Source organism: Curcuma longa, chromosome 8 (assembly GCF_044706935.1).
Source record: "Curcuma longa cultivar G26 ecotype Majalengka, Jawa Barat chromosome 8, ITB_CL_G26_1.1, whole genome shotgun sequence".
Taxonomy (NCBI): domain Eukaryota; kingdom Viridiplantae; phylum Streptophyta; class Magnoliopsida; order Zingiberales; family Zingiberaceae; genus Curcuma; species Curcuma longa.
In genome coordinates, this window is record NC_133868.1 from 7,162,834 (window position 1) to 7,190,743 (window position 27,910).

The 27,910-nt window shown below is 40.0% G+C and overlaps 4 protein-coding genes and 1 non-coding gene across 7 annotated transcripts; 1 reads left to right on the forward strand and 4 right to left on the reverse strand.

Annotated features, from left to right (window-relative positions):
* Positions 1-425: 425 nt before the first annotated feature.
* Positions 426-1,490, reverse strand: LOC141834107 (transcription factor MYB77-like). The gene has a single exon (XM_074721554.1). It carries the CDS (start codon positions 1,376-1,378, stop codon positions 542-544), a length of 837 nt encoding a protein of 278 aa, XP_074577655.1. The 5' UTR covers positions 1,379-1,490; the 3' UTR covers positions 426-541.
* A 10,531-nt stretch (positions 1,491-12,021) lies between these two features.
* LOC141833948 (INCREASED PETAL GROWTH ANISOTROPY 1-like protein 1) lies at positions 12,022-13,610 on the forward strand. The gene is made up of 5 exons (XM_074721438.1): positions 12,022-12,633; positions 12,732-13,048; positions 13,132-13,243; positions 13,317-13,448; positions 13,539-13,610. Exons 1-5 carry the CDS (start codon positions 12,022-12,024, stop codon positions 13,608-13,610), a joined length of 1,245 nt encoding a protein of 414 aa, XP_074577539.1.
* A 501-nt stretch (positions 13,611-14,111) lies between these two features.
* TRNAP-AGG (transfer RNA proline (anticodon AGG)) lies at positions 14,112-14,183 on the reverse strand. The gene has a single exon. It is a non-coding gene; the product is annotated as a tRNA-Pro (tRNA).
* Positions 14,184-17,445: 3,262 nt separating this feature from the next.
* Positions 17,446-20,233, reverse strand: LOC141833722 (calcium-dependent protein kinase 2-like). The gene is made up of 8 exons (XM_074721216.1): positions 19,570-20,233; positions 19,348-19,491; positions 19,117-19,269; positions 18,394-18,509; positions 18,051-18,218; positions 17,837-17,964; positions 17,641-17,740; positions 17,446-17,541 (listed from the first exon to the last, which is right to left on the reverse strand). The coding sequence occupies exons 1-8, from the start codon at positions 20,231-20,233 to the stop codon at positions 17,446-17,448; spliced, it is 1,569 nt and encodes a 522-aa protein (XP_074577317.1).
* Positions 20,234-20,830: 597 nt separating this feature from the next.
* Positions 20,831-27,350, reverse strand: LOC141833794 (uncharacterized). 3 transcript variants are annotated; one of them, XM_074721293.1, is made up of 6 exons: positions 27,170-27,350; positions 25,188-26,294; positions 24,929-25,003; positions 24,560-24,777; positions 22,827-23,050; positions 20,831-21,734 (listed from the first exon to the last, which is right to left on the reverse strand). In XM_074721293.1, exons 2-6 carry the CDS (start codon positions 26,269-26,271, stop codon positions 21,065-21,067), a joined length of 2,271 nt encoding a protein of 756 aa, XP_074577394.1. In that variant the 5' UTR covers positions 26,272-26,294; positions 27,170-27,350; the 3' UTR covers positions 20,831-21,064. The 3 variants fall into 3 exon arrangements, with proteins under 3 accessions (XP_074577394.1, XP_074577392.1, XP_074577393.1); XM_074721291.1 differs by having other exon boundaries at positions 25,188-26,319; XM_074721292.1 differs by lacking the exon at positions 27,170-27,350 and having other exon boundaries at positions 25,188-27,151.
* Between the last annotated feature and the right edge of the window lie 560 nt (positions 27,351-27,910).

Genomic DNA, 27,910 nt, shown 5'->3' on the forward strand with positions numbered 1-27,910 from the left:
TCACCATCTCCCCTTTCTATTCTTCTTCTTCTCCGTTTTCTTCCTCCTCCTTCACAAACTGACTTAAACATCGGAGCGGTCCACGCTAAGACAACCCCTGACCTTCCTTCTCACGATCGCTGTGATTGCAGGTTTCATCAGTTTCACGGCCTCCTCCTCTCAAGACCTCGATCACACTTGGTGTTGAGAAGAGTTGGCGCATTCAAGAGCAGATCTCAACAAGAACACTACAATTCAAATTTCAAGTCCAACTTGATCAAACTCAAGCTCGACTTAGATCGAACCCCTCAAATGATTAGCATGCCAATCTATCAATCAGATTCCGATCAAATCGTCCCGTTTCATTTTTCCTTTTCTCATTTTTAGCAGAAAGGGAAAAAAAAAATTAGAAAATTATACAACACAGTATTAAGACTAATCTTATGCTTTAATTTCTCTACAAAATAATAGCAAACTGAGCGTTGTTAATGCAGCATAAACCTCTCGAACAAGATAAAACAGTAAAGGTAGGAGAGAAGAGAAGAGAAGACATGAGTTTATGCTAAATTGCGGTGTCGGATGAGGCTTCCTGCTTGACGACTGCCGGGAAGGCATCGTCCGACACATGCGATCGCAGTTTGTCAATGTAACTCCGTACCTCTTCTGCGATCATCTGTCGCATGATGGAGACGAGGCACATGTCCCTCATCCGCCCCACTTCCTCCACCCTCGCCTTCTTTGTCCCCCACGCGGCGCCGCCCTCCCCCGGGAGGCTCAGCGACAGCGAAGTCGCCGGCCCCACCGCGACTGAGCTGTACCCACCTCCGACTATCGGATCCTCGCTCATTCGTGGCCGTTTCCTGCTCGATCTCGAATCGGAGTACTCCTCCATCACGTCCGAGCCGCGGGCGATGACGACGGGCCCGGCGGCGGGAGGAGGAGAGGCGGCGCAGATGGGGTCTGGGCTCGGGACGGCGGAGATCCCCGGAGAAACGGCCGCCTCTCCTGCCTCGGCCGCTCGGCGGTGGCGGCGGAGGGTGGAGTTCCAGTGATTTTTGATGGCGTTGTCGGAACGGCCGGGGAGGAGGCGGGCGATGGTGGCCCACTTGTTGCCGAAGCGAGTGTGGGCCTCGACGATGGCGGCATCCTCCTCGGGGGTGAAGGGGCGATGGTGGACCTCGGGGCTTAGCTGGTTGCACCACCGCAGGCGGCACGACTTTCCGGACCGCCCCGGGATACCGGAGCTAATGAGCGACCAGTTACGCGGCCCGTGCCGCTCCACCAACCGCATCAGCACCGCGTCCTCCTCCGGGCTCCACGATCCTTTCACCTTCGGATCGCCCCTCTCTTCTCCGCCGCCGCCACCGCCGCCGCCGCTGCTCTCTTCCGAGACCATCATCTCCTCCTCTTCGACGTCCTATTCCTCCTGCTGCTCGTTACGTCTCCATCCCAATTGGTTACGAAGTTTATAAAGAAAGAGAACGTAAATGGAGATGGAGCCGGTACGGTTCGTTGGGTTGGTTTGTTCGATTGCGGTTTAGGTAGCATTCTACTTTTCCTTCATGTTAAATTAAATTAAATTATAATTCAGAAAAAATAAACCAAAATAAATTTTTTTTGTGGAAATTTCGGGTTCTTCCTTTCAATATTCGTTACGATCGAAGGCCGAAGCGAGAGGAGGTGCACAAAAGTCACAAAAGAAGTCGTTCGAGATGGGCTGGCACTAAACCGTAAACTGACCCACCTACGAACAAACTTACCAACGACCCCACCCAACCACAGGCCCCACCGTTCATGCATATCCCCCCATAATTCCACTGGATCTGACTGGAAAGGGGTTACGCCAGGGCGGGTTGATTGGCAGCGGGTGAGGAATGTATTGTACGGTACTCGCGCTGCGTGGGCGGTTACGCGAGCCCGCGTGTTGGTTTCTGAGAAAAACAAATTAATGCAGTAGTTGTTACGGTGGGTAGGTGAGGTATTATCACCATACGTTAACGCTGCAGTTATACGACTGACTTTGTTCTGTTTTTTTCTAACGATTTAATTAATACACGGATCACGCATAATTACAAATTTAATTCTCAAAACGGTTTCTTCGCAATGCTAATAACGGCATCTCATGTATATGCATGGCGCTCTGTCCCAGTTATTGTTTTTCTATGACGTAGTTGTAGTTGCCGGATATGTTAAAAAAACAAATCAAAAGGAGATATTTTTCTCAAACAGACGAGCTTCGGAAGTCTGTGCAGGATGCGAATGAACGATCGAGCGAACGAACAAACAAAAGTCGGCAAATCGATGGTTCAAAAGTGTTAGAACACGTTTAGAGATGAGGTTGTCAGTTAAAAAAATGGCCACCGCCCAAATTACATCAGCTAATAATTTGAAGGGTATTAAGAAAAAAAACAAAAGAAATGACAACTGATGCGGAGAGCAGTTGGGGCCATCCACGTGGTCGGATCAAAATCAAAAGTCAAGTTGAACGGCAAAAAATAAGTCCCATGAAGCTCCACCCGTTCAATGCGACTTGAATCAGACATGCATCCGAGTTAGATCCGAAATAGTGATGACATTGTCACTCAAAACTAAGACGCCCGACCCTCAACTACTCAGAATCGGACGTGTGAAATTGAACGTCCTATTTGGAATCTGACTCCCAACTCTAAAGGTCTTCAGGACATGCCACTTGAAGTCTCAACCATCTGAAACCTACCTCTTGATTTCGAGAGCATGTGACTAACTCGATGCCCAACTCTTGATTCTGAATCCTCAATGAATAGGGGAATGCGGAGTCACATGATTAGCGAAAAATAAGGGAGGTGTAGGACATGAAATAATCGAGATGTGAGATAATGTGGCACCTCCTCAACCAAGATGTGGATGATGAGGGATCGTGGGTGCCACTAACTTCACGAGGGAAATAGTGTAAAAGAACACTCGCAGAAGCGGGCACAAGTACACATACCAAATTCTAACCACTTTTTTCTATTTTTTTTATCTTCTCTCAATTCTAATCGTCGAAGCTAACTTGAACGTCGAGCTAACTTGAGTATCGAAGTGGTTGAGCCAAAGTCCGCCTTGACCCATTCTAACTCTCTTCAAGTTTTGCAGAGAAGTGGTACACTAGAGTCCGTCTTGTTCATTACAACTGGATCAACACTAATATGGCGGTTCAGCTCTCAAGCCGTTACCTATTTGAAAGAAAATCTATTCAAATTTGTCGCAGTTGAGTTTAAAATTTTAGATGTCTAATTTATGGTGGAGTTAACCATCTCACCCTTTCATTGGAGGCGAGTAATCCCTTTTATTGTAAAAAGTGAAATCCGTCATTTTAACTGTCTCATGACCATATGTAAGGTAAATTGAGAAATTAATTCCCTTCTCATGATATGATATTTGGTGACTTAACCATCTCACCCTTTCACCGAAGCCGAATAGTCTCCTTCTTATTGCAGTAAAAAGTGAAATTTATTATTTCAGCGGTCTCACTATGAACCCGTCCTCTTGCCTCTGACCTCTTCACTAGGACCCCTTCCCAGTCCCCATCACTAGAATCGTGCTACGCTAGGGAGGTACTCAAGGGAGTTTCCAGTCCTCCGAGTCATGTTCTTTCGGGATCCTGCTATCGGCTAGCTAAGATGCTTATCTGGTCCTTCCTTATCGTCCTAACCTCTCAGTCGCTATGGTTGACTGTCAATTTAATACCAGTCATTCAGCTAGTCATGTCGGGCAATGCCTTATTCCAGCTATCTCGTCGAATAAGTCTGGCGGATGCTCGACTTCGCATTCGCACGTGACTATGAGGTGCGTAGCCGAGTGAAACGACGCAGGTGGAACCGGACCGAAGAAGCCTCGAATGGACCTAGAAGTCGACTTTCCCGTCCCGATAACACTTCTACTAAGCAAAAGCTCCGCACCTTGCCTATTCAGGACCGGATGGGATTGACTATAACCTCGCACTTAATATCCATCATTAAGAACAGAACCCTATCTCGTCTACATTGCCATCAACTACATCAACTAAACCATTGCCTGACCTGACCTCTTTTTTCTTTATTATCCTTATATGAGACTGACCTCCCCATCACGCTTCATTCGCTCCTTGATCAGGCGGCTAGGGCGGTGCCATTCATTCGGTTCATATGCCATTCATTCGGTGCATTGCAAGGGCTTCCCTCTCTCTACCCCAAAAGGGCACACTGAGATCAAGTACTCCCTGTATATAATATAAGTTCCGGTCCTCTCCGTTTACGTCACTATCGGCTCTGCACCTTGCTCTCTCGGATACCAATTCCAGACTTCTTTCCCGTACCCGTACCACTTGATTCACCATTCGTCCCACACTTTCTATCTTTCCCATACTGACCTGCACTCTGAGATGTCTAGTTCTTTGCGTCTCCTAATAGGAGGCTTGACTTTCGGTCGCGTACAATTGCTAGCTCGGTATCTGTCCCAACTTCATTCTTTGCCTATAGCTTCAACTACTGTAGATGCCAGGGCTCAGGGCACTATCCATTGATTGGCATGGCCTGTCTAGTTAGTCATTCCCGTCAGTCCAGTTTCTCGCTCCCAGCCTATCCTAGGCTGTCTTCTGTTCTGACCTTTAGCCCATGCTACTTACTTTCCCATGGTTACCAATCCCAGGACTCTTGGAACTTCAACTTCCCCATCCTTCTTTCTTACCGGAATTGGGGGTCTCCAGCTAGGCAGCCTTCCAAGTCCCTCCTGGTAGTCTCGGTCTGGTCTCTCTCGTTCACTTATCTGCTTGCTCCGGTCGATGCTCCATTTCTCCTTCCGCTCCGCAACTTAGCGGGCTTGCGATCGGTGCCTCGTCCAAGAAACCCTTCTGCGTAGCACCGTGTAGTGGGCTTGTTAACAACAGGTTCCGCTCCCACCATAGTCTCATATTTGACTAAGCGCTGAGAAGACTTTCCCCTTTGACAACACTATCGAAGAGGTCTAGTTCACGCATCACTATTCTCCAAGAATCTACCCGTCCGCTTGCGCTGCTCATTACTTAAGTTAAGTGGTTGGTAGAGTCAATGAAGTTAGTCCGTTGTCTTCGTTATGTGGTTGGTTAGTATAGTTGGAGTGTGCGTGGTCCGTATCTTTCATCCGGTGAAACCACTGATCTTCCCAATCATAGTCCAAAGACTAGTTTGATCATGGCTAATTTTGAACTCTTGCTCGACCTAAGAAATGCTAGTCGAGGAGAGAAGTATCCGAAGCGAAGTCGAGAGGACTGCTAATTAGAGGAAGCCTTGCTAGAAGTGGGCCAGGCCTGAAAATTGGCTGTAGTGGAAGATCGGGTTCATTCTAACTACAATAGAAGACTAGCCGGGGTTTTCTGGCATTCAGATAAATGCAGCGCTTCTCTTCTTATGAAAGCTTTGGGGAGAGATAGAGCTTCAGTGCTTCATACCAGTAGCAGCAGGAAAGGGACTGCGGGGCTCAACGAAATCAGTCTACCCCACCCCTCGTAAAAAGAGCAGCATGCAGCGCTTAGGCAGTTTATCGGAATCGGAACCACAGCACAGTTAAGTAGAGGCCCTCCTTCTTCGCTTCGGGTCGAGCAGATCTGAACTACCTTATAGCTGATACCAGTGATAGGAATGATTCTATGGGCCAAATATATAGTAAGGGTGCCGAGAGGCGAGTGAAAGAAGAGAAGGTAGCAACTGGGCCTCAATCGGTTGGTTTAGCTCTTGCATTCGGTATCAAGTACAGATCACCTCTTCGGTCCTGCTCAGTAGTTCAACCCTCGTCCCATAATCTAAGTGCTTTCATTCCCTTGCATACCAATTCTAGGAAGGGCAAGGGAGATAGGTGCCCCCCTAAAATAAATATAAATTGAGGAATAGAGCATGTGAAGGTAATATCGCTCTTATGGGAGAGCACCAATTCTAGGAAGGGCAAGGCCCATTAATTTAGTAATAGGCGATAGCGACTATAGACGGGGAGCGACGTTAAGACGTTAAGACGTGGAGAGAGGGAAGAGCTACTAAACTATATACTTCCTGAATCTGGTCCCAGCTCAGACTCATTCCGTCTACGTCTAATGGGCTTAGCCTAATGGTTCTAGTCTATTGCTCCTTATCCGTCACTATAGGTGATAGATAGATACTCTTCCCAGTGCCAAGAACTAGGACATAGGACAGAAGGTCAACCCTTGGGTACGAAAGTGGGCTATTCCTTGACTACTACGATCTTTCTCCCTACCTTCAGCTGCTCGTCTTCAAAGGAGATAAATAGCCCCAAAGGCCCTGCATTCATAATATAAGTTCTAATCCGCCTGTATATAATATAAGTTCCTCTGCTACCCCTGTATATATATTGGGCAGATAAATAGCCAAAGGGGCTATTTACGACTAAGGAGATAAATAGCCCCAAAGGCCCTGCATTCATAATATAAGTTCTAATCCGCCTGTATATAATATAACTCTGCTACCCCTGTATATATATTGGGCAGATAAATAGCCAAAGGGGCTATTTACGAAAGGAGATAAATAGCCCCAAAGGCCCTGCATTCATAATATAAGTTCTAATCCGCCTGTATATAATATAACTCTGCTACCCCTTACTATTATATTGGGTAGAGAAATAGCCTTTGGGGCTATCCCCTTACTAGATAACCCCAAAGGAGATAAATTTGATAAATAGGCTTTACGAACTGTATATAATATAAAATAGACCTGCTACAACTTACTAGATTTTTGGGGCATATAAATAGCCAAAGGGGCTATTTACGACTAAGTAGACTAATCCGCCTGTATATAATATGCATTTTGCTCTGCTATAACTTACTAGAATAAATAGACCCAAAGGCTATTTCCTTCTGCATAGCAGAGGTATTTATATTATATGCCTCGTAAATAGCCCCTTTGGCTATTTATAGCCGAGGTACTTATCTTATATTATATACAGTTAGTCTACGCCAAAGGGGCTATTTATCTTCTTGGGGCTATTTATCTCCTTTGGGGCTATTTACGAAATGAGAGAAATAGCCCCAAAGGCGTAGACTAACTGTATATAAGATAAAATAAGTACCTCTGCTACAACTTACTATATTTTTGGGGCCCAATATAAAAGTAAGTAAGTTAATAGCCAAAGTCTTTACGACTAAAGGGAGAGAAATAGCCCCAAGAAGAGAAATAGCCCCTTTGGCCCCCCATAATATTAAGTTAAGTTCTAATCAGCCTGTATATAATATAAGATAAGTACCTCTGCTACGCCTCTTTGAGTCGAAAATAGACCCAAAGGCTATGCAGAGTAGATAAATAGCCTTTGGGGCTATTTACGACTAAGCCTAAAATAAATAGAAAGGAGATATTTACCTAAAATAAATAGAAATTTCGAAGGGCTATAATAAATTCCCAATATATAGTAAGGGCCGCCTTACTATAATATAAGTTCAAAGGAGATAAATAGCCCCAAAGGCCCTACTTACTATAATTAAGTTCTAATCCGCCTGTATATAATATAAGTTCCTCTGCTACAATTTACTAGATTTTTGGGCAGATAAATAGCCTTCTTCGGGGCTATTTACGAAAGGAGATAAATAGCCCCAAAGGCGTAAACTTATCCGTCTTACTATAATATAAAGACCTCAGCTATGCTGAGTAGAAAAATAGCCTTTGGGGCTATTTACGACTAAAGGAGATAAATAGCCCCTTTGGCGTAGACTAACTGTATATAATATAAGATAAGTACCTCTGCTACGCAGAGGCATATAAATAGCCAAAGGGGCTATTTACGACTAAGCCTAAAATAAATATAAAGGAGATATTTACCTAAAATAAATATAAAGGAGATATTGACCTAAAATAAATATAAATTCAGATCTTTCCCAATATATATACAGGGTTGAATGGAACTACTTTTTTTTGCAGGTCACGACAATTTACTATATTTGATGATTTCAATCCCTGCAGTCGGGCAACTTCTATTGTAGCATTAAAGGGCAAATGGTGATTGAAGGTCTCTAGTAGTGCTGCCTACGAATCAGTCGAGTATCTGTGTTAAAGAGCACAGAGTTAAAGTAAGGGCAGAGCCCTATAGCTTCCTATAATTAGTTGAGGGCAGCTAACTATAGAAATGTGCTATCGTCCACCCGCTCATTCAAACTTGCCTACCCTTCTTTAGTGCCTGAACTTGCTGCCTAGAAAGTGATAAGGAAGGCGAAGGAGTAAAGAAGACTATACTTCCGAACACCAGTCAGGCTTGATGAGGCAGAAGCAGTTCCGAGTCAGGTATGAATTGTGCTCTCTAGAGTGTGAAGCCGGGCAGGCAGAGGCAGCTCGAAGAACTACTTGGGTGATAGTACTATCGTTCACATGCGTGCGACTTTACTTTCCTCGTCCACAACTAGAGATGACCTCTTCGCTCCCCACTTCGGTGAATTTGATCCGAATCAAAGCTCCGCCCTGTGAGAGTATTAGTGCACTCTTCAAAAGCTGATACAGTGCTCTGCTCCAGTTGAATACTTGGTTAGAGAGTCCTGGACTAATAACTCAATCGTACCCGTAGGAAGAGTAATGAAAGAAAGGAGCGAAGGAGATCTTTCGTAGTTTTGTAGTGAATGGAAGGAGCAGCAAAATTGGCAGGGAAAGCACTAAGAAGATAGGTAGAGGAGAGGAACTCATAGGACCATTAGGAGCGAACGGTAGTGACGCAAAGGGAGTGCTAGCCGGGGAGGAAAGGCTGACGGATCGCCTGACACTGGGAAGCATGGCTGATCTACCCCTGGTAAGTAGGGTAGGAGCGAGCTATCAATCCAATTAGACCATATAACCGCTACCCGAACCAAATCCGTTCAAGCAAGCAAGAATAATCTACATGGGATGGGAGACTGGGGGAATACAATAGAAGGAGCGAGCACGCGAGCCACTTCACCAACCAACCTAAAGAGAGAGAACCAATCCCAGAGAAAGGGGAGAGGTACTCTTCTCAATGGTTGAGTAAATGTAAAGTCCGATAAGAGCGGTTGAACTTCGCGTAGAGTTGAGAGGTGTCAGACCGACTCCGGAAAGCAGAGTCAATAGAGAGAGAGGCAGTGCCAATCAGGTCGAAGGTTAGAATGATCCGGGAGTCGAGAGAGGCTACTTAGCATGCCACCGATCGGCTAGGTTCTTCCACAGGCGAGGTGCGGAGCGACCCCCTATACTCTTTACCAAAGAGCAGGAGCGATAAGGAGCGTTAGATGGCAAACCCATGGGAAAAGGAAGCCAACTATGAGTGGGCGAAGAGAATTCCACCAAGGCTCATTGGGGTATCTTCTACCAGACTGGGGAGCCTTCCAAACCTTCCGAACATGACTTCTCTTTACGTCGCTGTCGTTAAAACCGTCAAGTCCGAAAAGCGCACTTGCCCCAGAGTCCGAAAAAGCATTCCTCGCAGGCTGATCGACCGTATTAGCACAACTTAAAAAGCCACTTTCCTTGCATTCGATGACTAACGACACTGATCTCATGTCATGGGGGTGGGCCATCCGAACACTGGAAATGCTAGGCTAGCGCTCACCCACTTCTCCTGTGGTGTAGATCACGCTTTGACTCTTGACTCTCTTCTCAGACCCATCTATTCGGTCGTGGCATGAGACATCAACCACATAGACATAGTATATTCTCAGCTAAGCCACTCCTCTCTTCAACAATAATAGACGTAGCGGTCATCTCGTTAAAAGACACAGGGCCCACTCCGTTCCACCTACCCCCTTTCGTTCCTTTCTCGCCTTTTCCACCACACTACATATAGTTGTTCTCAGGCTTCGTTCATCAATAGGGCATTTCTACAACTCTATGTATATGCCCCTGCTACCAAGCCTCTTCTGATGCTTTATCTATAAAAGATAGTAGACCGAGACCTGACAAGTCCTATGATATGGTTGGTATGCATGCAAGACCTACTCCTATTCTGGACTATTGGAGTATGAAGGACTCTTGGAGATGGAGATTGAGATCAGCTGCTCAGTTCAGTTCAGTTCAGGGTGCTCGACAGCGCACTCTCTGCTCACGAGCCCGTTCAAGCCAAGCAGGGGGGAGAGCTTGATCCTCTTTCCCCTATTGTATGAGATAGCTAGAGCTGGGTACGGAGGACACAGGGAGTCTTGACTTTAATCAGCAGGATTTGATCTCTTTGCTCTAGACTTGATTATGCCCCATTTATTGTATTGGCATGAAGAGTTGCGTGTGCGAGAAAGCTTGATCTCCACTACCTTTGAGAAAGAAGTCAACCCCTTTGTTTGGCATGATAGAAAGTATCCAAGACCTGAAGAAGAGCTTGAACCATCACTTCTTGACTCGGGTTCGGCTATTGAATTGAATGCTATCTTTTCGATAGCTATTTCAGCTCCCACACAATCTCGATCGAGATCAAAGAAAAGCACTCTCTTTGAATTTTCGGAATGATTGAAAAGAGAAAAAGAAGGAATGAATCAAGCTAACGATCCTGATTTAAGCATCAGACTGTAGGCGGTCAGAGAAGCCCTCTTTGCTCCACCCGCGTGTCAACATAGATTGAATGCTGATATAGTTCTTTTGCTATTTTTTTTAATGATCCGGTCGCTTTCGTGGAATTAATTTGATCTGATCCATTTCATTCAGCTCTTTCTCTCTGATCCTTGTGCAATTGTTCGATTGATTGAATCTCTTTTCTTCTGTTATCTCTCCTGTTCTAATGTCTCGTAAGTCGATGAATGGGATTCCACCCTCAGAGCTTACTTTTCTAACGGGCCCATAAGAGTGAGCGAGGATCAGGGAATGACGACTTGTAGCCGCACGATGCGGCTTCCGGGAACTGGCCCTGGTCGCAGAGCTGGTCTTCTTCTATGCGGGTGGAGAAGAGAGACATAGTTAACCTCGTGTCATTTTGCCGAAGTACTATCGGCGTTGGCATGTGGATCCCGTCGGTGAATAGGCAAAGAATAGCCATTGGACGGCTACCTGAGGGCCCGAACAGCAACTGCCCTGCGCTAACCATGTGAGCAAGCCCGTGGGGGCAATTAATCCCCTTCTCATGATATGATATTTGGTGACTCATGATCTAAGTTCTCTTTTTCATTCATGATATAGTGGGAATCGAAAATGACAAGGAACATATAACTATGGGAAAAACGTCTCATTTGGCGCTTCAATCTGCAGGAAATCAAAGAATTTTATCTGTGCTTTCACAAGTTTTGCTGAGAAGTACCATCATAATTCGTTGAACGATCAAAAGGAAAATTGTTTAGATTTTTACCATCCTAAGATGTACTTCCATTGTCAAGCATGAAGATTGGCATTCTGATAGTACAGAGTGCTTTTTCTTTACATTCCAGATTTCTTCCTTGCAGTTGTTTGTTTTGTCCTATGAAATCTATGTGATTGGTAAAAAGGGCACATCTGCACTCCTTTTTACCTTGCTTCAGACCCAAGCAAACTAGAAAACAGTCCTTTAATCGCACAAAGATCACCTTCAAAACCTAGAAAAGCAGGTCATCAAGTGTACCTGATCTCTAGAAAGTGACCAAGAACAAGGATTTGTTTCTTGCTAGTATTTATCAACTTGGCGTGACAAAATCTGATACCACTATGGAAGAATTTATATCACATTAACTGTTCGAATTATCAGAACTAGTAATCAGATGCGTCCTATGCTACTCTTACATTCTTTGTTTTCTCACAAAAGAACATCTTGTTCATAAAGCACTTAAAAGATGAGACTTCTTGGTCTAATCAACAATGGATGTTTATGGTTAAGCAGCTTAAACAAAGGGAAAATTGAGAGAGAGAAAAAACCATCGACTATAAAATCTATAGGCTGTCTTAGTGAAACACCAACACACTACCAAGCCCGGACAGCTACTCTTTATCAACCACTTTAATGCCGAGCAAGAGCATTTTTAACTCATGCACCGATATGATTACCTACCTGCTAAACTTGACGTATTGTCAAGTGTCAAGAAGGCCCTCAGCTAAGCTACTTGCAAAGAGAAGGAATTGGAGACTATAAGAATGACAAAGGAAGTTAATTAGTTGCTTCAATACTCGTAAAGCTAGGAAAATGCTGGAGGAAGACACTTGCAACACTCTCCTAAGCAAAAAGCTCGAGGCCTCTCTCAGGCGAATTAGTTTCTTGGAGATAGAGAATGAGAAGCTGAAAAGAGAAGTCGACCGCTTGAACACCCAAAACGCTCTACTTCGAGGCCAGGATTCCGATCGGCGGCTGGCATTCCTGCCGAAGAAGACCCAATCTTTGGCCTGCACTGTCGCTTCCTCACCGGAGAAGCGAATGGATCAAAACAATAACACGTATGATAATAGTTTTGTCAGTGAGAATTCCACAGCCAGAACAAGATCACCAAGAGTGCCAAAGCCACCACCAACTCCATCTTCTTCTTCTTCTTCTTCTTCTTCTCATTCTTCAAATGTAATCAAGGGCATGAAGCCCCCACCACCTCCCCCGCCGCCGCCGCCACCTCCGGTGTCTAGGAGGTCAGGCTGTGTGGATATCAAGGCGGTGAGAAGGGTACCAGAAGTTCTGGAACTTTACCGATCTCTTACAAAGAAGGAAGGGAGGTCGGATATGAAAGCAGGCAACTTAGGGACTCCTTCGCCAGCCAACGCCCGGGAAATGATCGGAGAGATTGAGAATAGATCAGCTTATGTCCTTGCTGTAAGTTCAGATCATTCATAGATCATCATCACCTTCATATTCTGAATTCGTATGTATTAGTTTTGGGAAACGATTTAAGAAATCGGTCTCTTTCACAGATAAAATCCGATGTGGAAACCCAAGCAGAGTTCATCAACTTTCTGACAAGGGAGGTGGAGAACGCAGCTTACAAGGACATCGCCGACGTAGAAGCGTTCGTGAAGTGGCTGGACGAGGAGTTGTCCTACTTGGTGGACGAGAGGGCAGTGCTGAAACACTTCCCCCGGTGGCCGGAGCAAAAGGCGGACGCAATGAGGGAAGCGGCCGTCGGATACAGAGAGCTCAAGAACCTGGAAACAGAGGTGTTGGCCTTCGACGACGACCGCCGGCAGCCTACAGCCGTCGCTCTGAAGCGGATGCAGGCGTTGCAGGACAAGTGAGACCGGAATCTAAAAACTCCACGCGCTCTCCCAGTGAACTCCGACGCTCATTAATTAATTAACAACTTCGCTGGTACAGATTGGAACGCGGCGTGCAGAACACGGAGAGGGCGAGGGAGAGCACCGGCAAAAGGTTCAGGGATTTCAAAGTCCCTTGGGAATGGATGCTCGACGCTGGTATTATCGCCCAAGTAGGTCATCAATCCACATATTTGTCATCTTCCAAGTCAAAATTCAGATTGCATTTTTTGCTATCGCTTGCAGTTGAAGTTAAGTTCCATGAAGCTGGCCAACGAGTACATGAACCGAGTGGTCACTTCCCTGAAACTCGATGCATTCTCCGACGAGGAGGAATTAATGGAACAAGGTGTTCGATTTGCGTACCGCGTGCATCAGGTGAGCTCGATCCGCCCGCGGATTCATCAACATAATGCCATTGAAGCTTGTTTCTATTGAGATCTAAAAAAACGCGAGTCATTTTTCCAGTTCATTGGTGGATTTGACGAAGAATGTAATCAGGCGTTTCAAGAATTGAAGAAGTTAGCATGCGATTGCTAGTCGTCATGCCTAGAAGAGTACTTGAAGAACACCTGCTCTATGAGAATGCTATATTGTTTATGCTCATTATATTACTATTCTCAAGAATTTGAAAGAGATTATAGTGAAATCTATGGGAAGTTTGCTATAAGTTATATAAAATTAGGTTGAAGACCGAAGATTTAGTGAAGGGAGTCTTCAAATTTCAATAAAGGTCATTCAAATATGCAAAGATTAGAAAAGTGTAAACATAAATTTATTTTTACACTCTTATTTACTATTTCTTTTCAATTGAAGTATTGAAGATTTCTCACATCAACAATTTTAATTTGAAAATACTCTTATTCTCTTATAAGTAGCCACAAATAAATTATTTTTCTTTCAATTTAATTTGATAATAAATATTATATATATTGAACACTTTTATATATAAAAAAATTATTAACTTAATCAACATTGTTTATATTTAACATGCTTGTAGATTTATCAAATAAGATGAGGAGCGGAATCATAAAAAAGAATGGGGCATTCCGAGAATTGAACTCGGGACCTCTCGCACCCTAAGCGAGAATCATACCACTAGACCAAATGCCCAACGTTGAGATTTCTCTTTTTAAATTTTATAGATTTTTTAAATAACAGGACTGGTTGTTATATTGGTATCCCTGCCTCTTTAGGACTGGTTGTTATTACAGCTGTGAGATTTATTGTGTTTGATATCATCAGGTTGGTTGAATTACATAGCGTCGGCTATCATTTCTTTCTTGTCTCATTTTGTTTTAAGAAAATTTGATGATCTGCGTGTTTACCAAAGAGTTAGGAGCTATATATACATTTTTTCCTGATGGATCGTTATTTGCATGATCACAGTCGAGTCAAATTTATTGTAATTGATTTGATGAATGGGATGTCGTATTTGTGAAAAATAATTAATCTGACCAATACCATTTGTGACCTTACACCAATTTGATAATTTTTTGTATTGATTGGAATTTTCTAAAACCAACAAAAGGTGAATAAAAATTCAGTTAAATCGAATAAATCGATCGAGCCGATATTGAATTTAAAATTTTAATTTGATTATTTTAAATTTTTATTTTTTTCTAAAAAAATTAAATAATTCGGTTCGGTTTCAATTTTAAGATTTCTTATTCGATTAAATCAAATAAATTAAATTAATCAAAATAAACAAAATAATCGATAAAGTTTTAAGTAAATTCATAACTAATGGATAAATATTTTATAATATTTAAATAATTTAATTATTTTAGTTAATTTAATTTTTGATCGAATTAATATTTGATTTTTATTTAAAAATTTAATGAGTTTGATTAATTTAAAAAAACCAGTTAAATTTAATTTTGATTAATTCAATTTAATTTTAATCGAATATTTAACACTACTGCTGACTAATAACTAATGTATATAATTAATTGATTAAATTTGTTTTACATAAAAGCTAACCCCTCAAATGGGACGTACAATGATTTGACACTTGAACTCTTCTCCTAGCTCGTCCCCACAAGCAAGGTTTGTACAATTTTTATGGGAAAAAAAAGAGAGATTTTGTACATGAAACCACAGAAAGTGTCGATCACATTCACAAGCTCTAACAGAACTTCTGCTCAAATGACCATATCCCTTCTCTTCTTTTGGATTCGGCTCAGGGTTCCCCATTCGCATCATTGCCACGAACTCATCGTAATTAATTTTCCCATCCTGCAATACATTGTAAGCAGAAAAAAAAGTAAAAAAGTCTTGCCCACTGTTGTCCTTATCAAAGTATTGGAATGCAGTATATAGATGCTCTTCTCTATCCATTCTGTTCATGTGCATAGTTGCTGTGATGAATTCCTCATAGTCGATTGTTCTGTTACCATCTGCATCAGCCTGTGAAAAGTGATATGTGGCCAAGAGGTTAGCATACTAGATAGGGTTTTATACTTAAAATCCTCCAGAACAAATGAAAAGCCTACAGCTTCCATAAGCTACTGGACTTCAACCTCTGTTAGTTTTGTTCCTTGATTTGCAAAACCCTGCTTTAGCTCTTCAAGAGTAATAGTTTCACTATTGTCGGAGTCCATGCTCTTGAACATTTCCTGCAATCATCTTCAAGAGTAATAGTATTCTCCTGGGATTTATTATTTTGTAATATATAATATAATGGATTTTATAGCTGTCCTTGAATTATTATTATTATTTCTTTCAAAAAGCCAACTCTACTATAATTTACCCTTAATGCAGCCTTCTTAAATTGATTCATTGCTCTGAATTGTTTCAGTCTACCGAGAAAAACATTATCAAGTGATGTATCAGGTGCTTCCCCCATCTTCTTTGATCCAAGGATGATCTGCATTTCAAACTCATCATAAGTAAGATCTTTCATAAAATTTCTTCTGAATGAGAAAAAATCAGGACGAGAAAATAATGAAATAGAAGGATTGGAGGATGAATTGCTTGTTATGCTTGTGAATAAAAATTCGGTTAAATTGAATAAATTGACCGAATCCATCAAATTTAAAAATTTAGTTAAGTTATTTTAGAATTTTGATTATTTTTTTAAAAAAAACTGATTAATTTGATTAATTGAGTTCAGTTTGAATTTTAAAATTTCTTATTTGATAAAATCAAATAAATTAATTTAATCAAAATAAAAAATAATTTATAAATTAACTAAAATTGAATTCAGGATCCACTCGCACCCTAAGTGAGAATCATACCACTAGACCAAATGCCTGACATCAAGATTTCTCTTTTTTTATTATATATATTTTTAAATTAACCAGGAGTTTGGCATTCTCATTACTACTGTGAAGTCCATTGTTGCCTTCTACGATCACATAATTAAAAGGTAAAATAGTGGTTATAGTTTTGTATCTCTGCCTACTTAGGACTGATTGCTATTACAGTTGTCTCCGTGAGATTATTGTGTTTGATATCATCGGGTTGGTTGAATTACACAGCGATGGTTATCATTTCTTTCTTGTCTCATTTTGTTTTAAGAAAATTTGATGTAATTCTACCTGTTTACCAAAGAGTTAGAAGCTATATATAAACAGATTATCGTTATTTGCATGGTCACAGTTGAGTCGAATTTATTGTATTTTATTTGTTGAATGGGATGTCGTATTTGTGAAGAATAATTAATTTGATCAATATCATTTGTGGTATTACACCAATTTGGCAATTTCTTTGTATTGATTGGAATGTTCTAAAACTAATATACGGGTGAATAAAAGTTTGATTAAATAAATCAATGGAATCGACTGAATTTAAAAATTTAATTTGATTATTTCAAAATTTTAATTAAAAAAAATGATTAATTCAGTTCAATTTTGATTTTAAAATTTCTTATTTAATTAAATTAAATAAACCAAAATAATTAAAATAAAAAATAATCAATAAATTTTTAAATAAGTGAATCTATAAATCCCTAACTAATTAATAAATCTCTCACAATATTTAAAAATTTTAATTATTTTAATTTTTGATCGAATTAATTGATATTTTATTGATTCGATTGTTTAATTTTTATTTAAAAATTTAATTAATTGGATTAGTTGGAAAAAATTTAATTCAATTCAATTTCAATTAATTCAATTTTATTTTAATGGAATATTTAACCCTACCATTTTGGCTAATAGCTGATGTATATAATTAATTAATTAAATTTGTTTTACAGAAAAGCTAACCCCCTCAAATTAGACGTACAATGATTTGACACTTGAACTCTTCTCCTAAGTCGTCCCCACAAGTATGGTTTGTACAATTTTTTATAGGAAAAAAAAGAGAGATTTTGTACATGAAACCACAGAAAAGTGTCGATCACATTCACAAGCTCCAACATAGCTTCTGCTCAATTAATGACCAGATCCCTTCTCTTCTTTGGATTCGGCTCAGGGTTCCCCATTCGCATCATTGCCACAAACTCATCGTAATTAATTTTCCCATCCTGCAGTACATTGTAAGAAGAAAAAAATGTAAAAAAGTTGTATTATTTTTCTTGAACAACTGGTTCTTTCGAACTGTTCCAAGAGCTCTTTCTACTTACATTGTCAACATCAACATCATCGATGACACTCTTGATTTCTGTTTCATCAAACATCCCTTTCTCCTTTAGAGCTTGCTCAAGTTCTTCTCTCGTAATATGGCTACACAATAAACATACACAAGTTCATTGCAGATCAATTCGACAACCGAATATATAGTTGCACATACAAATAAAAGATTGTGTTTTAACAACTTACCCACTGTTGTCCTTATCAAAGTATTGGAATGCAGTATATAGATGCTCTTCTCTATCCATTCTGTTCATGTGCATAGTTGCTGTGATGAACTCCTCGTAGTCGATTGTTCCGTTACCATCTGCATCAGCCTGTGAAAAGTGGTATGCGACCAAGAGGTTAGCATACTAGATAGGGTTTTATACTTAAAATCTTCGAGAACAAATGAAAAGCCTACAGCTTCCATAAGCTGCTGGACTTCAGTCTCTGTTAGTTTTGTTCCTTGCTTTGCAAGACCCTGCTTTAGCTCTTCAAGAGTAATAGTTCCACTGTTGTCGGAGTCCATGCTCTTGAACATTTCCTTAAGACCTTGTATCTCCTCTTCTGATAAGCATCCTGCAATCACCTGCAGACAATGTAGTAAAAATTTATTAAAATGCTAACAATTATACACTTTTCCTCTACCTAATAGTTTTCTCCTGGGATTTATTATTTTGTAATATCTAATATAATGGATTTTATAGCTGTCCTTGAATTATCATTATTCTTTCTTTCAAAAAGCCAACTCGACTAGACTTTACCCTTAATGCAGCCTTCTTAAATTGATTCATTGCTCTGAATTGTTTCAGTCTACCAAGGACAGCATTATCAAGTGGTGTATCAGGTGCTTCCCCATCTTCTTTGATCCAAGGATGATCTGCATTTCAAACTCTTCATCAGTAAGATCTTTCGTAAAATTTCTCAAAAAGAGATTCTAAATAAGAAAAAACCACGAGAAAATGATGGAATAGAAAGGTTGGATGATGAGCTGCTTGTTATGTTTAAGGGTGAATAAAAATTTGATTAAACCGAATAAATCTACTAAATCGATCGAATTTAAAAATTCAATTAGTTTTTAGAATTTCAATTATTTTAAAAAAAATCGATTAATTTGATTAATTCAGTTTAATTTCAATTTTAAAATTTCTTATTTGACTAAACTGAATAAATCAAATTAATTAAAATAAAAAAATAATTTATAAATTATAAGTAAATTTATAAATCTCTAATTAATTAATAATTTTTTATAATATTTAAAAAAATTTAATTATTTCGATTAATTTGATCGAAAATCGAATTAATTGATAGTTTATCGGTTTCGTTTATTCGATTTTTATTTGAAAATTCGATCGGTTTGATTAGTTCAAAAAAAATTTGATTCAATTCAATTTCGATTAATTCAGTTCGATTTAATTCAATTTTAATCAAATACTAACCTACTGATGAAATCTATTGTAAATGTTATACGAGAGAAGAAATCATACCGAGAACTTGAAAGGCAGTTAGTCTTTGTTTAGGGTCCAAATTCAGCATCTTCCTTACAAGATCCTTAGCGCCAGGAGAAATTTTAGGCCATGGGTCACTTGCGAAGTCAATCTCTCCTTTTAAAATATCATTAAAGATCCCTTGTTCAGATTCTGCAGAAACAAATCTTGGTTTAAATTTTTTGTTTTCCCAAGCAATTACTTTAAATTGTTGAACAGAGAGAAAAATACCAGCCCAAAAGGGAGGAACACCACAGAGGAAAATGTAGAGCATCACTCCTATGCTCCAAATATCAGCTTCGGGTCCGTATTTTCGTTCGAGGACTTCAGGTGCAATGTAATATGCACTGCCAACTATGTCTTTGAACACCTCTCCTATTCAGAGATAAATTATATAAATTAAGATATGAACCAAGAAAAAAGCAATTAATGAATCAGGAAGATGGTTGGGACCTTGTTTGAAGAAGACGGAGAGGCCGAAATCTGTGGCCTTGAGCGGCGCGTCCTCGTCTTTACTGAACAAGAGGAAGTTCTCGGGCTTGAGGTCCCTGTGCATGACCCCCATGGAATGGCAGGTGTGCACGATCTGCACGATGGTCCTGAGCAAGGAGGCGGCGGCCCGCTCGGTGTAGTGGCCCTTGGCGATGATGCGGTCGAAAAGCTCGCCGCCAGCGCAGAGCTCCATGACGAGGTGCACCGACTGCTTGTCCTCGTACGCGCCCTTGAGCTCGACGATGTTGGGTTGGCCGGAGAGGTGGTACATGATCTGCACCTCTCTCCTCACGTCCTCGATGTCCTCCTTGTTGCTGAGTTTCCGCTTGGCGATGGTCTTGCAGGCCAGCTTCTCGCCGGTGGCCTTGTGGGTGCAGAGGTAGGTAACGCCGAACTGGCCGCGGCCGAGCTCCTTACCGACGGAGTAGGTGGCGCGGACGTCCTCCATGGGGCGGCCGAGGACGAGGCCGATGGGGGCGGCGGGCTTGGCGGTGGGGATGGCGGGGGGATTCTGCATGGGGGCGTCGGAGTCGGCGCCATTGTGGTCTACGTCGGAGTCGGCGTCGGCGGCGTCAGGGTCGACCGAGGCAGGGTCGGCCGGTTGCTTGGTGAAGCAATTGCCCATGGACCGAGCTAGGGAGGATGGTGGGGGAGGGGGTACTGGTTGGCCTCGACTATAGGCCAAGAAAAGACATGGCGGATGAGAGGCCAGGGAGGATTTTGACGGGAGAGGAAGAGGTGAGTTGAGAACGGGAGGAGGGGAAGTGGGCGCGAGCAGAGATGGTATTGGCGGGGAGAAATTGGCGGGAACCAACTGTTTGTTTCGTAGGTGGCCCACCGCACACACGCTTTGGTTCGACATTTGTTCCGAGATGAGACACCAAGATTATAAAATGAAAATATTAAATAACATATTAAAATAAAACATTAAGAGATATTTTAAAATTAATATAATTTTTAAAAAAAATATTACATTTTTAGAGCATTTTTAAATGATCAAAAAAAAAATGAATACTATAATTTATCAACAATATTGTTCCAAGCATATGAATCATTATTTCACTCACATGCTAACAAGTTAGTGATTTGTAAGTGTGGAGGAAAAAAATACGTTTCCAGAATATAATTGAGTTGGTTATGATAGAGTAAAATTACAGAAAAGGATAAGAATTTAAATTTTGACGAAGTCGAAAGAAGCAAAACCATCTTCCATTCCCATGCCTAGTTAACATAGATAATATTGCACATGAAACATATTGACCACATAGATTACAAATAAAGCTGATACAATTTGCCTACTTAATTACATGACCATCGTTGAGATCCTTTATTCCCTCCAAATTGTGTATAATGGATCACTGCCTCCCTATCATTATTCTGGAAATTCCAGTAAACATGAACTTCTCTTTTCTTCTTTTCTAACTTAACTTCAAGGAACTAGGCAAAAACACAGTTTTTATTTTCTAAATTCAGTTTTCTCATAAACATCTCGAGCCACATCGATAGACTTCTTGAGAGCTTCATACTCCAACACTGAACTGTCTGCAAAACTCTTTAGCTTGTCTAGGAAGTCCATGAAAGCTAGTAGTAGGTTGCTGTATTGGAGATTCCAATTCACATTGGATTCACTTAATGGAACATATTGTCCACCACTCGTCTCTGCTATCCGCGACACCGATAAGGACAACCTTGAAGTCTGATGACTCTTATCTTGAGGTAAGAAATCGCTTGCAACGCTCACTAGATGGTTTATAGCCGACACAACTTTCTCAGTTGGAAGTTTATCCAGTAGAGCTAACCAATCTTGGCAAGTAACAAAAATTGGAGGAGCTACGTCTCTTTTTGGACAGAACGGTTGTTGCTTTCGTCTCGATGACCTGTTCTGTTTCTGTGATAGTACACATTTGTGGAGCCAACCATTTACAGCTTGAAGATAAGATTTGTGTGCTGAAATCCATCCCGAGAAATTTGAACAAAGAGATTTCAACTCGAAGACAAGGACAGCGGCTTGCTGTTCTGATTTTGATTGCGTATGAACTTTGGTGCTGTCATTACTGGAAACCAATGAGATAATGCTGTGTTGACGAGTGTGATAGTCAAGCATCATTCTCCACATTCTAGTTAAACTGAAATCATCAAGAGAGAGAGATAATTCAATCTTCGGATAATTATACAGGAGGTAATTGTTAGCAAAGTAATTATCAAATCCAAGGATCCTTAGATCCTTTGTTCCAAAAGTAAACATTGCAGGTGATAAAGTCAAATTACTAAGCACTACAGGGTTCTGATAACCATCAGTCAAGTATGCAAAATTGTCATTTCCTTACTGCCATATGTAAACAAGGATCAAGAGGTGTTTTCAGCAGCTTTATATTCACTAACTTCTATCTAGGGACATTTTTCCCCCCGCTATTACAGTGACGATCAGTTGATCACCATCAACCGTATTTGCCCTAACTATTTAGGGACAACTACATGAATCTATTTTTCTCACTGTTAAGTTTTCATCTATTATAATCTCCTCTATTGTTATTGGATCACAATTGTTTAACTATAGGTTGGGGTTTTGGATAATGTGTTAACTATCCTACAATATCATGAGACCTATAAGGTGTATTCCAACTTTTCTTCTCAGTATGAGAATCTCACCCTTATTTGTTTTCAATGGCAAGATCCACATTGAAAGCCATGAATTCTTGAAACTTAAATTGAATTGGCTGGACTAAGTAGCATATAGAATAAAATGTTGGATAACTCTGTGCAGAGACGTATCGAACCATATCAAATCTTTAATCTCCTGGAGTGCGAGTTAAACCATTTGTTTTATGAAATCCATTGTCACCATAATCTATTTGGAAATAACCCTAGCCTATTTTGCATCTGATCAAACAAGTAGCTAAATTACATAATAATAGCAGCACAATTGTATCAAAGGTTCATAGGATCAGCATTAGTTAGATGAGACAATCAGTGATAGCATTTATGCTCAAGGCTGGACTTAATTTTGGCATTTCATTCGAACAAAGACAAAAAAAAAGTAAAAACATTATGAAAAACAATAGTGTTCGTGCAAAATTTAGGTACTACAAAAAACTCGAATATAATAACAGCAGGATTAGATGTATAAAAGGCTCTTAGGATCAGCATTAGTTAGATGATTCGATCAGTCTAATATAGGAACAAAATTAAGAACAACTAAATATAAAAAACTATCATACCCTTCAATTAACTCCTCGAGTTGTGGTTGGAGTTCCTTATCCCTTATCTCTTCTATTTGCTTTGATATCGAATCAATTCTGTGGATGGCAACACGGATTCTAGAATGAAGATCCTTAACAATTGCTCGGGTTTTATCTATTATTATGGACTTTTCTCCCACAGATTCTTTATGCCTCAGCAGTCTACATTTCATATCGTATTCCCTCCGGATTTTACCACTTGCCTGAAACATAATAAAGTTAAAAAGCTTGAGCATCATGTCTTGCTTAGCAATAAATTAGATGAAAGAGAAACACAAGTCAAACATAAAGACAGATAAAAGGCAATACGGGAGGGCTGCATCTTACGAGGGCAAGTAGCTCATTATGGAAATGCAATCAAAATTTGCTAGTAATCACTAACCACAACATCAAGTAATTAATTTCCTCCAACAAGATTAAAGAAGCAATGAGATCAACATCAATAATAAGGAGGGAAAAAAAGCTTGTTGATGGACAGCAATCAGTGTCAAGTAATTCATCATCAAATAACACACGCAGGAAGATATACGCTAGTGTTTCTTTCTAAGAGATAGAATTGAGTTTAAAAGGTATTCTAAGCATTTGTAACTTGTAAATAATAATTAGCTGCAGCGACTAGGCAAAATCGTTCAAACTATTTCTTTATCAAATACAATATTTCATGTACGATACGTATATGTTTTATTACTTAAGGTGTTAAAACAAATGTTTTTTAAGTCAGGGCTATTCTTCAGCTAAGATGGCATAACTGCTGCAGAATTTCTGTAGCATGTGGGTCTGCTTCAGCCAAAAATTCTTCACAGTATGTTGCAGAAATGATAAAATATTTTTAGTCTTTCGTTTGTATTTTTATTTTTAATACTATGTACTTATCCTCAGGTTACTGTTTCTTGATACTGTTCTTAGAGAGCTAACACTCTGTAGGGGGATAAGGAATTAAAGTGATGTAAAACCAAGTAACTGATGTGGAACAAAGTTTTGAGTTAATGCACCAGTTCACTCTGCCATTTAAAAAAACAAAAGCACGATATATAACCAAATACATATGGATCATGGAGCACTATAATTTGACCATTGTCGCTTGAAATAGAGACAAGAAAAGAGAAACTAATAAATACATCCTATCTTTGGTATATTATCTAAGCGATATAAAAGATCTGGTTGTTCTAGCAGCAACACATTGTTCAATGATGGGATGACAAATGCAACTGGCCTGAATAGTTGGGACCCATATCTTGTTGCAGTTACAGTTACAATTATTTATATTCGTCAGTTTTTTCTCTGAATTTTTACAAGTAATAATGCTACAGATTGCCAGTGGTTCATTTGGATTCCATGCAACATTCCGTTTACAACATTCTCATAACAAAAGAATGCGTCACATGTGCCACTAACAGAAAGACAGACTAAATGAAAAACTCAGACAAATGTATTCACCTAATGTTCAATGATTTATAATCACTAACTCAATAAAGCCAAAAGTCTCAGAAGTGCCATTTCGTAGATCTGTGTCAAAGTGTTACACAGGTATCTTTCACTGATAAAAAGTGAATATGCCCTTCTAGTCAATTCCAGAAGACTGAATTGATTGGTTATACAACATACAGATGTATATGTTGTTTTTGTAAATGAAGCAGCAATAGATAGCAGACAAGACAATTAGATAAAATAATGAATTGTATTCATTTTATAAGGCTCAAATGAGTACTAACCTTAACTTCATCACAAAGTTTTCTTTCCCATGCATATAGCCTATCTAATGTTGAGGCATGACTACCTGAAGTCATGCATGTGCTACTGAAAAATTCACTGTTCAGGTCGTTTGCAAAATCATTGGCCATTGTTGGATCAAGGAAATTCCCAGATGATGAGGAGAGTGATGGTACTGAACTATGCCATGTCAAATACTTCACTTCACTTAAATCAGAATCTGCATAAAATTGGGATCATTAGAATCTTTTGCAGCATTAAAGCCGACTCTAACTGAGTCTTTTATCTTAGGTGCAGTCACTTGAGAGAAAAGTAATTCAATATTTGACTTTAGAAATGATGGTGGTATTTAGAGTTGAATAGGTAACTACCTTGAGGGTGAGGTGTTTCGTCTGTACAACAAACAAAAAAGGTTGCAACGAATGTAGATGCCTTGGTTCTGTGAGCTGAAACAAAGATTTGAATTAGATTATCTGTTAACTAGGTGAGCAAAGGGAACAAGAAATGGAACTTTCAAAAGATCTATTACCAGGATAAGGAATGTCCTATCTAGCCCAAGAAAACCAGATGAGTTTAGCACGCATATGTTAAAGGAATCTTGCAAAAAAGTTATAATGGTACTTGTGTTACCTTTTCTTTCAGGAAAGAAAGGTGGGAATTGTACTTTGTTTGCCTCCAACATCCTTGGAACTTCTGTTCCCGATTCAGAAGCTTTCAGAAATAGCTCTTCAATTTCTTTCACGCATGACAGCAAGTCCCTTACAGCATGATTAGTTTCGGGCCTAGATTCTTTGGGTTTTCCATTTAGTGGAAGCGCAACTTCCATTGAAGTTGTTTCAGTAGGCACATTATATCCGGAGTTTTCATCTGGGACCTTAAATGCATCCCCAGACAGATATTCTTTTTCAGGAATTGTATCTTTTATAGATCGGATGTTTGTAGCATTCCTTCCTAATTCTTGTTCCAAAATCAGATTTCGATTTCTGAACATTTGAACCAATGGTTCATTGGATTGTTGGTCAAAATCATCTTCCGACGGCAATTCATTATCCTCACCTACGGAGGCTGTGTCTTTGTCTCCCAATTTTGGTATGCCCTCGTTTGTAAAGCTCTTACTTCCATCAGCATCATCAAAGCAATGGTTTAATACTCTCCTATTCTGAGATGGAAGTTGAGGAGTATCAAAATAATCCCATCTCTTAGCGTCAAGAGTGGTTGGGAGAACTTCAATGGAAGAAATCTCATCTGACTTCGATGTAATGTGCTTTGGAGTGCTAGATGAGGTTTCTAAAGTGGCTATAACCGATGTTGGAGGATTTTCCTCTACGGTCACATAAGAAGTTATTCCAGCTTTCATCTGATTGACATGAAAGCGTCCAGATGAATGAGGAGAAGGAACTGGAGAAAATGATTCAGTTCTCTGCATACGTTGTGAAATAGATGGAGATGAGTTCGTGATATGCATATGCCTATCTGTTATAGCAAGAGGCTCAGTTGTCGAGGAGGCTGATACATTCCAGGAAGAATCAACAGAAGCTTCAGAATCTACAAATTTTCTAAATGCCATTCCAACATTTCTAAGGGACTGAACATAGGAAACATGAGCATCAGCAAGCGAGCGCCGCTCAACAAGAGTTTGTCTAACAAATCGCTTCCTCTCTCTACACAGTACAAGGGCCTTATCTTCTTCAATCTTTGAGTTTGCAGTCCCCATTTGGAGTAATGATCACCAGAGTTCTGTTTGCAATCCAGCAAAATAACTCTGCAACACAACAGTGGCAGGTTGTTGTAGAATATTTCGCAATCCATCTAATGCAATTTGTTCGCTCCAATTGCAACAGGCAGTTGGTTATCATTTCTAATCATGTTGTGGGAAATGATACACACACACACGCAAAAAGAATGAAAATAACAAGAGTTTATCGAAAGAATGATAATACTAAAAAATCAACTTAGGTTTCTAAGAGGTCAGTTCATATGATGTGAAGTTTTCAAAACTTGCCAAAAAACAAATATTTTAATTGACATATCAATTTATTCGATAAATAAACAAATGAACAGATTGTTTTCTATTGTTCACGATCATTATCAATTGTTAGGTCTGTAAATGAATCCAGTAAAACAACTACTCAAGATCAAAAAAGACCAAAGATGGGGGACTTAAACGATGAATACGATAGAAGGCATAGCCACAGATTATCCAAATCAGAAAGGTTGATGGCCACCATGCTCAGAAGTCAGAACACGAAGATAAAGAGAAAGCCTTTCATAGTACAAATTACAATTTTCGTTGATCAACACACAACAATCACTTCGCAGAGAGGAATTTAACTAGAAGAAAAAGGCAGAAACAAAAAAAAAAAATCGAACTTGCTGGGAGCATCAAACCACCAAAGAAAGTGAAGAATCTGACAAACTTGCCCAATTTCAACACGCAAATAGTAATTCGCAACCAGGAAACCAAACTACAATCCAGGAGATAGAACCTGAATCCAGCAGACGAGAGAACCGAAAAGATCAACAGGAACGAAAAGAACATTCAATTATCGAAGCATATCCACCAAGACCCGAAACAGGCAACAGTCGGGGGAAATCAGGACGAGTTCGCGTACCTGTGGCCAAAACGGGAAGCTAAGAGGGCGCTGAAATAAAGGATCTTGCTGAAAAACTCATGAAAGCTGCCCTTTTGGAGGCGATCATGAATGACCGAGCTCCATGCGATCCATGCAAAAAGAGAAGGAAAAAACAAAAGAAAAAGAAAAAACAGAATGAAAGACTTCGGTGGAGGAGAAAGACGAGAGTGGCCGTCAGTGGAGACGGCGAGAGTGGGGCGCGACAAGGACGCGGACAATGTGGAGGCCCCACTCTCTTGCTTTCCTGGCAATAACAAAATTTCTTAAATGAAAATCCTCTTTGTAACCGAAGAGGATCGGCTTCGCCCATTTATTTATTTTAACTTTTAGAAAAAATACAAATCACTTTCGAATAAATTTGCCTTTTAGGTAAGACCTAATTCATGTACCTTCCTCTCACTGTTCGTCCCTAATAATAAGGCTATTAAGACTCGAGACGTGATGTAGTTGCAAAACGTTCAGTCAACTCAGTTAGAATATTTGTTTTTAATAGAATGAAAAATACGTTGATTAATAATTGTTCGTGTTTTTAAATTTATCGGATAGGTAAATTAAAAAGAAAATAATTCATTTTCAAAATTAGGTTCAAATATTTAATTATTAAAATTTTTTAAAAGATTATTAAATTTTAAAACAGAATTGTGAGATAAGAAAGACGAGAGGACAACCCCACTTACCTCACACTTTCTTCTGTAAAAAAGATGAACACTCCAATGACTT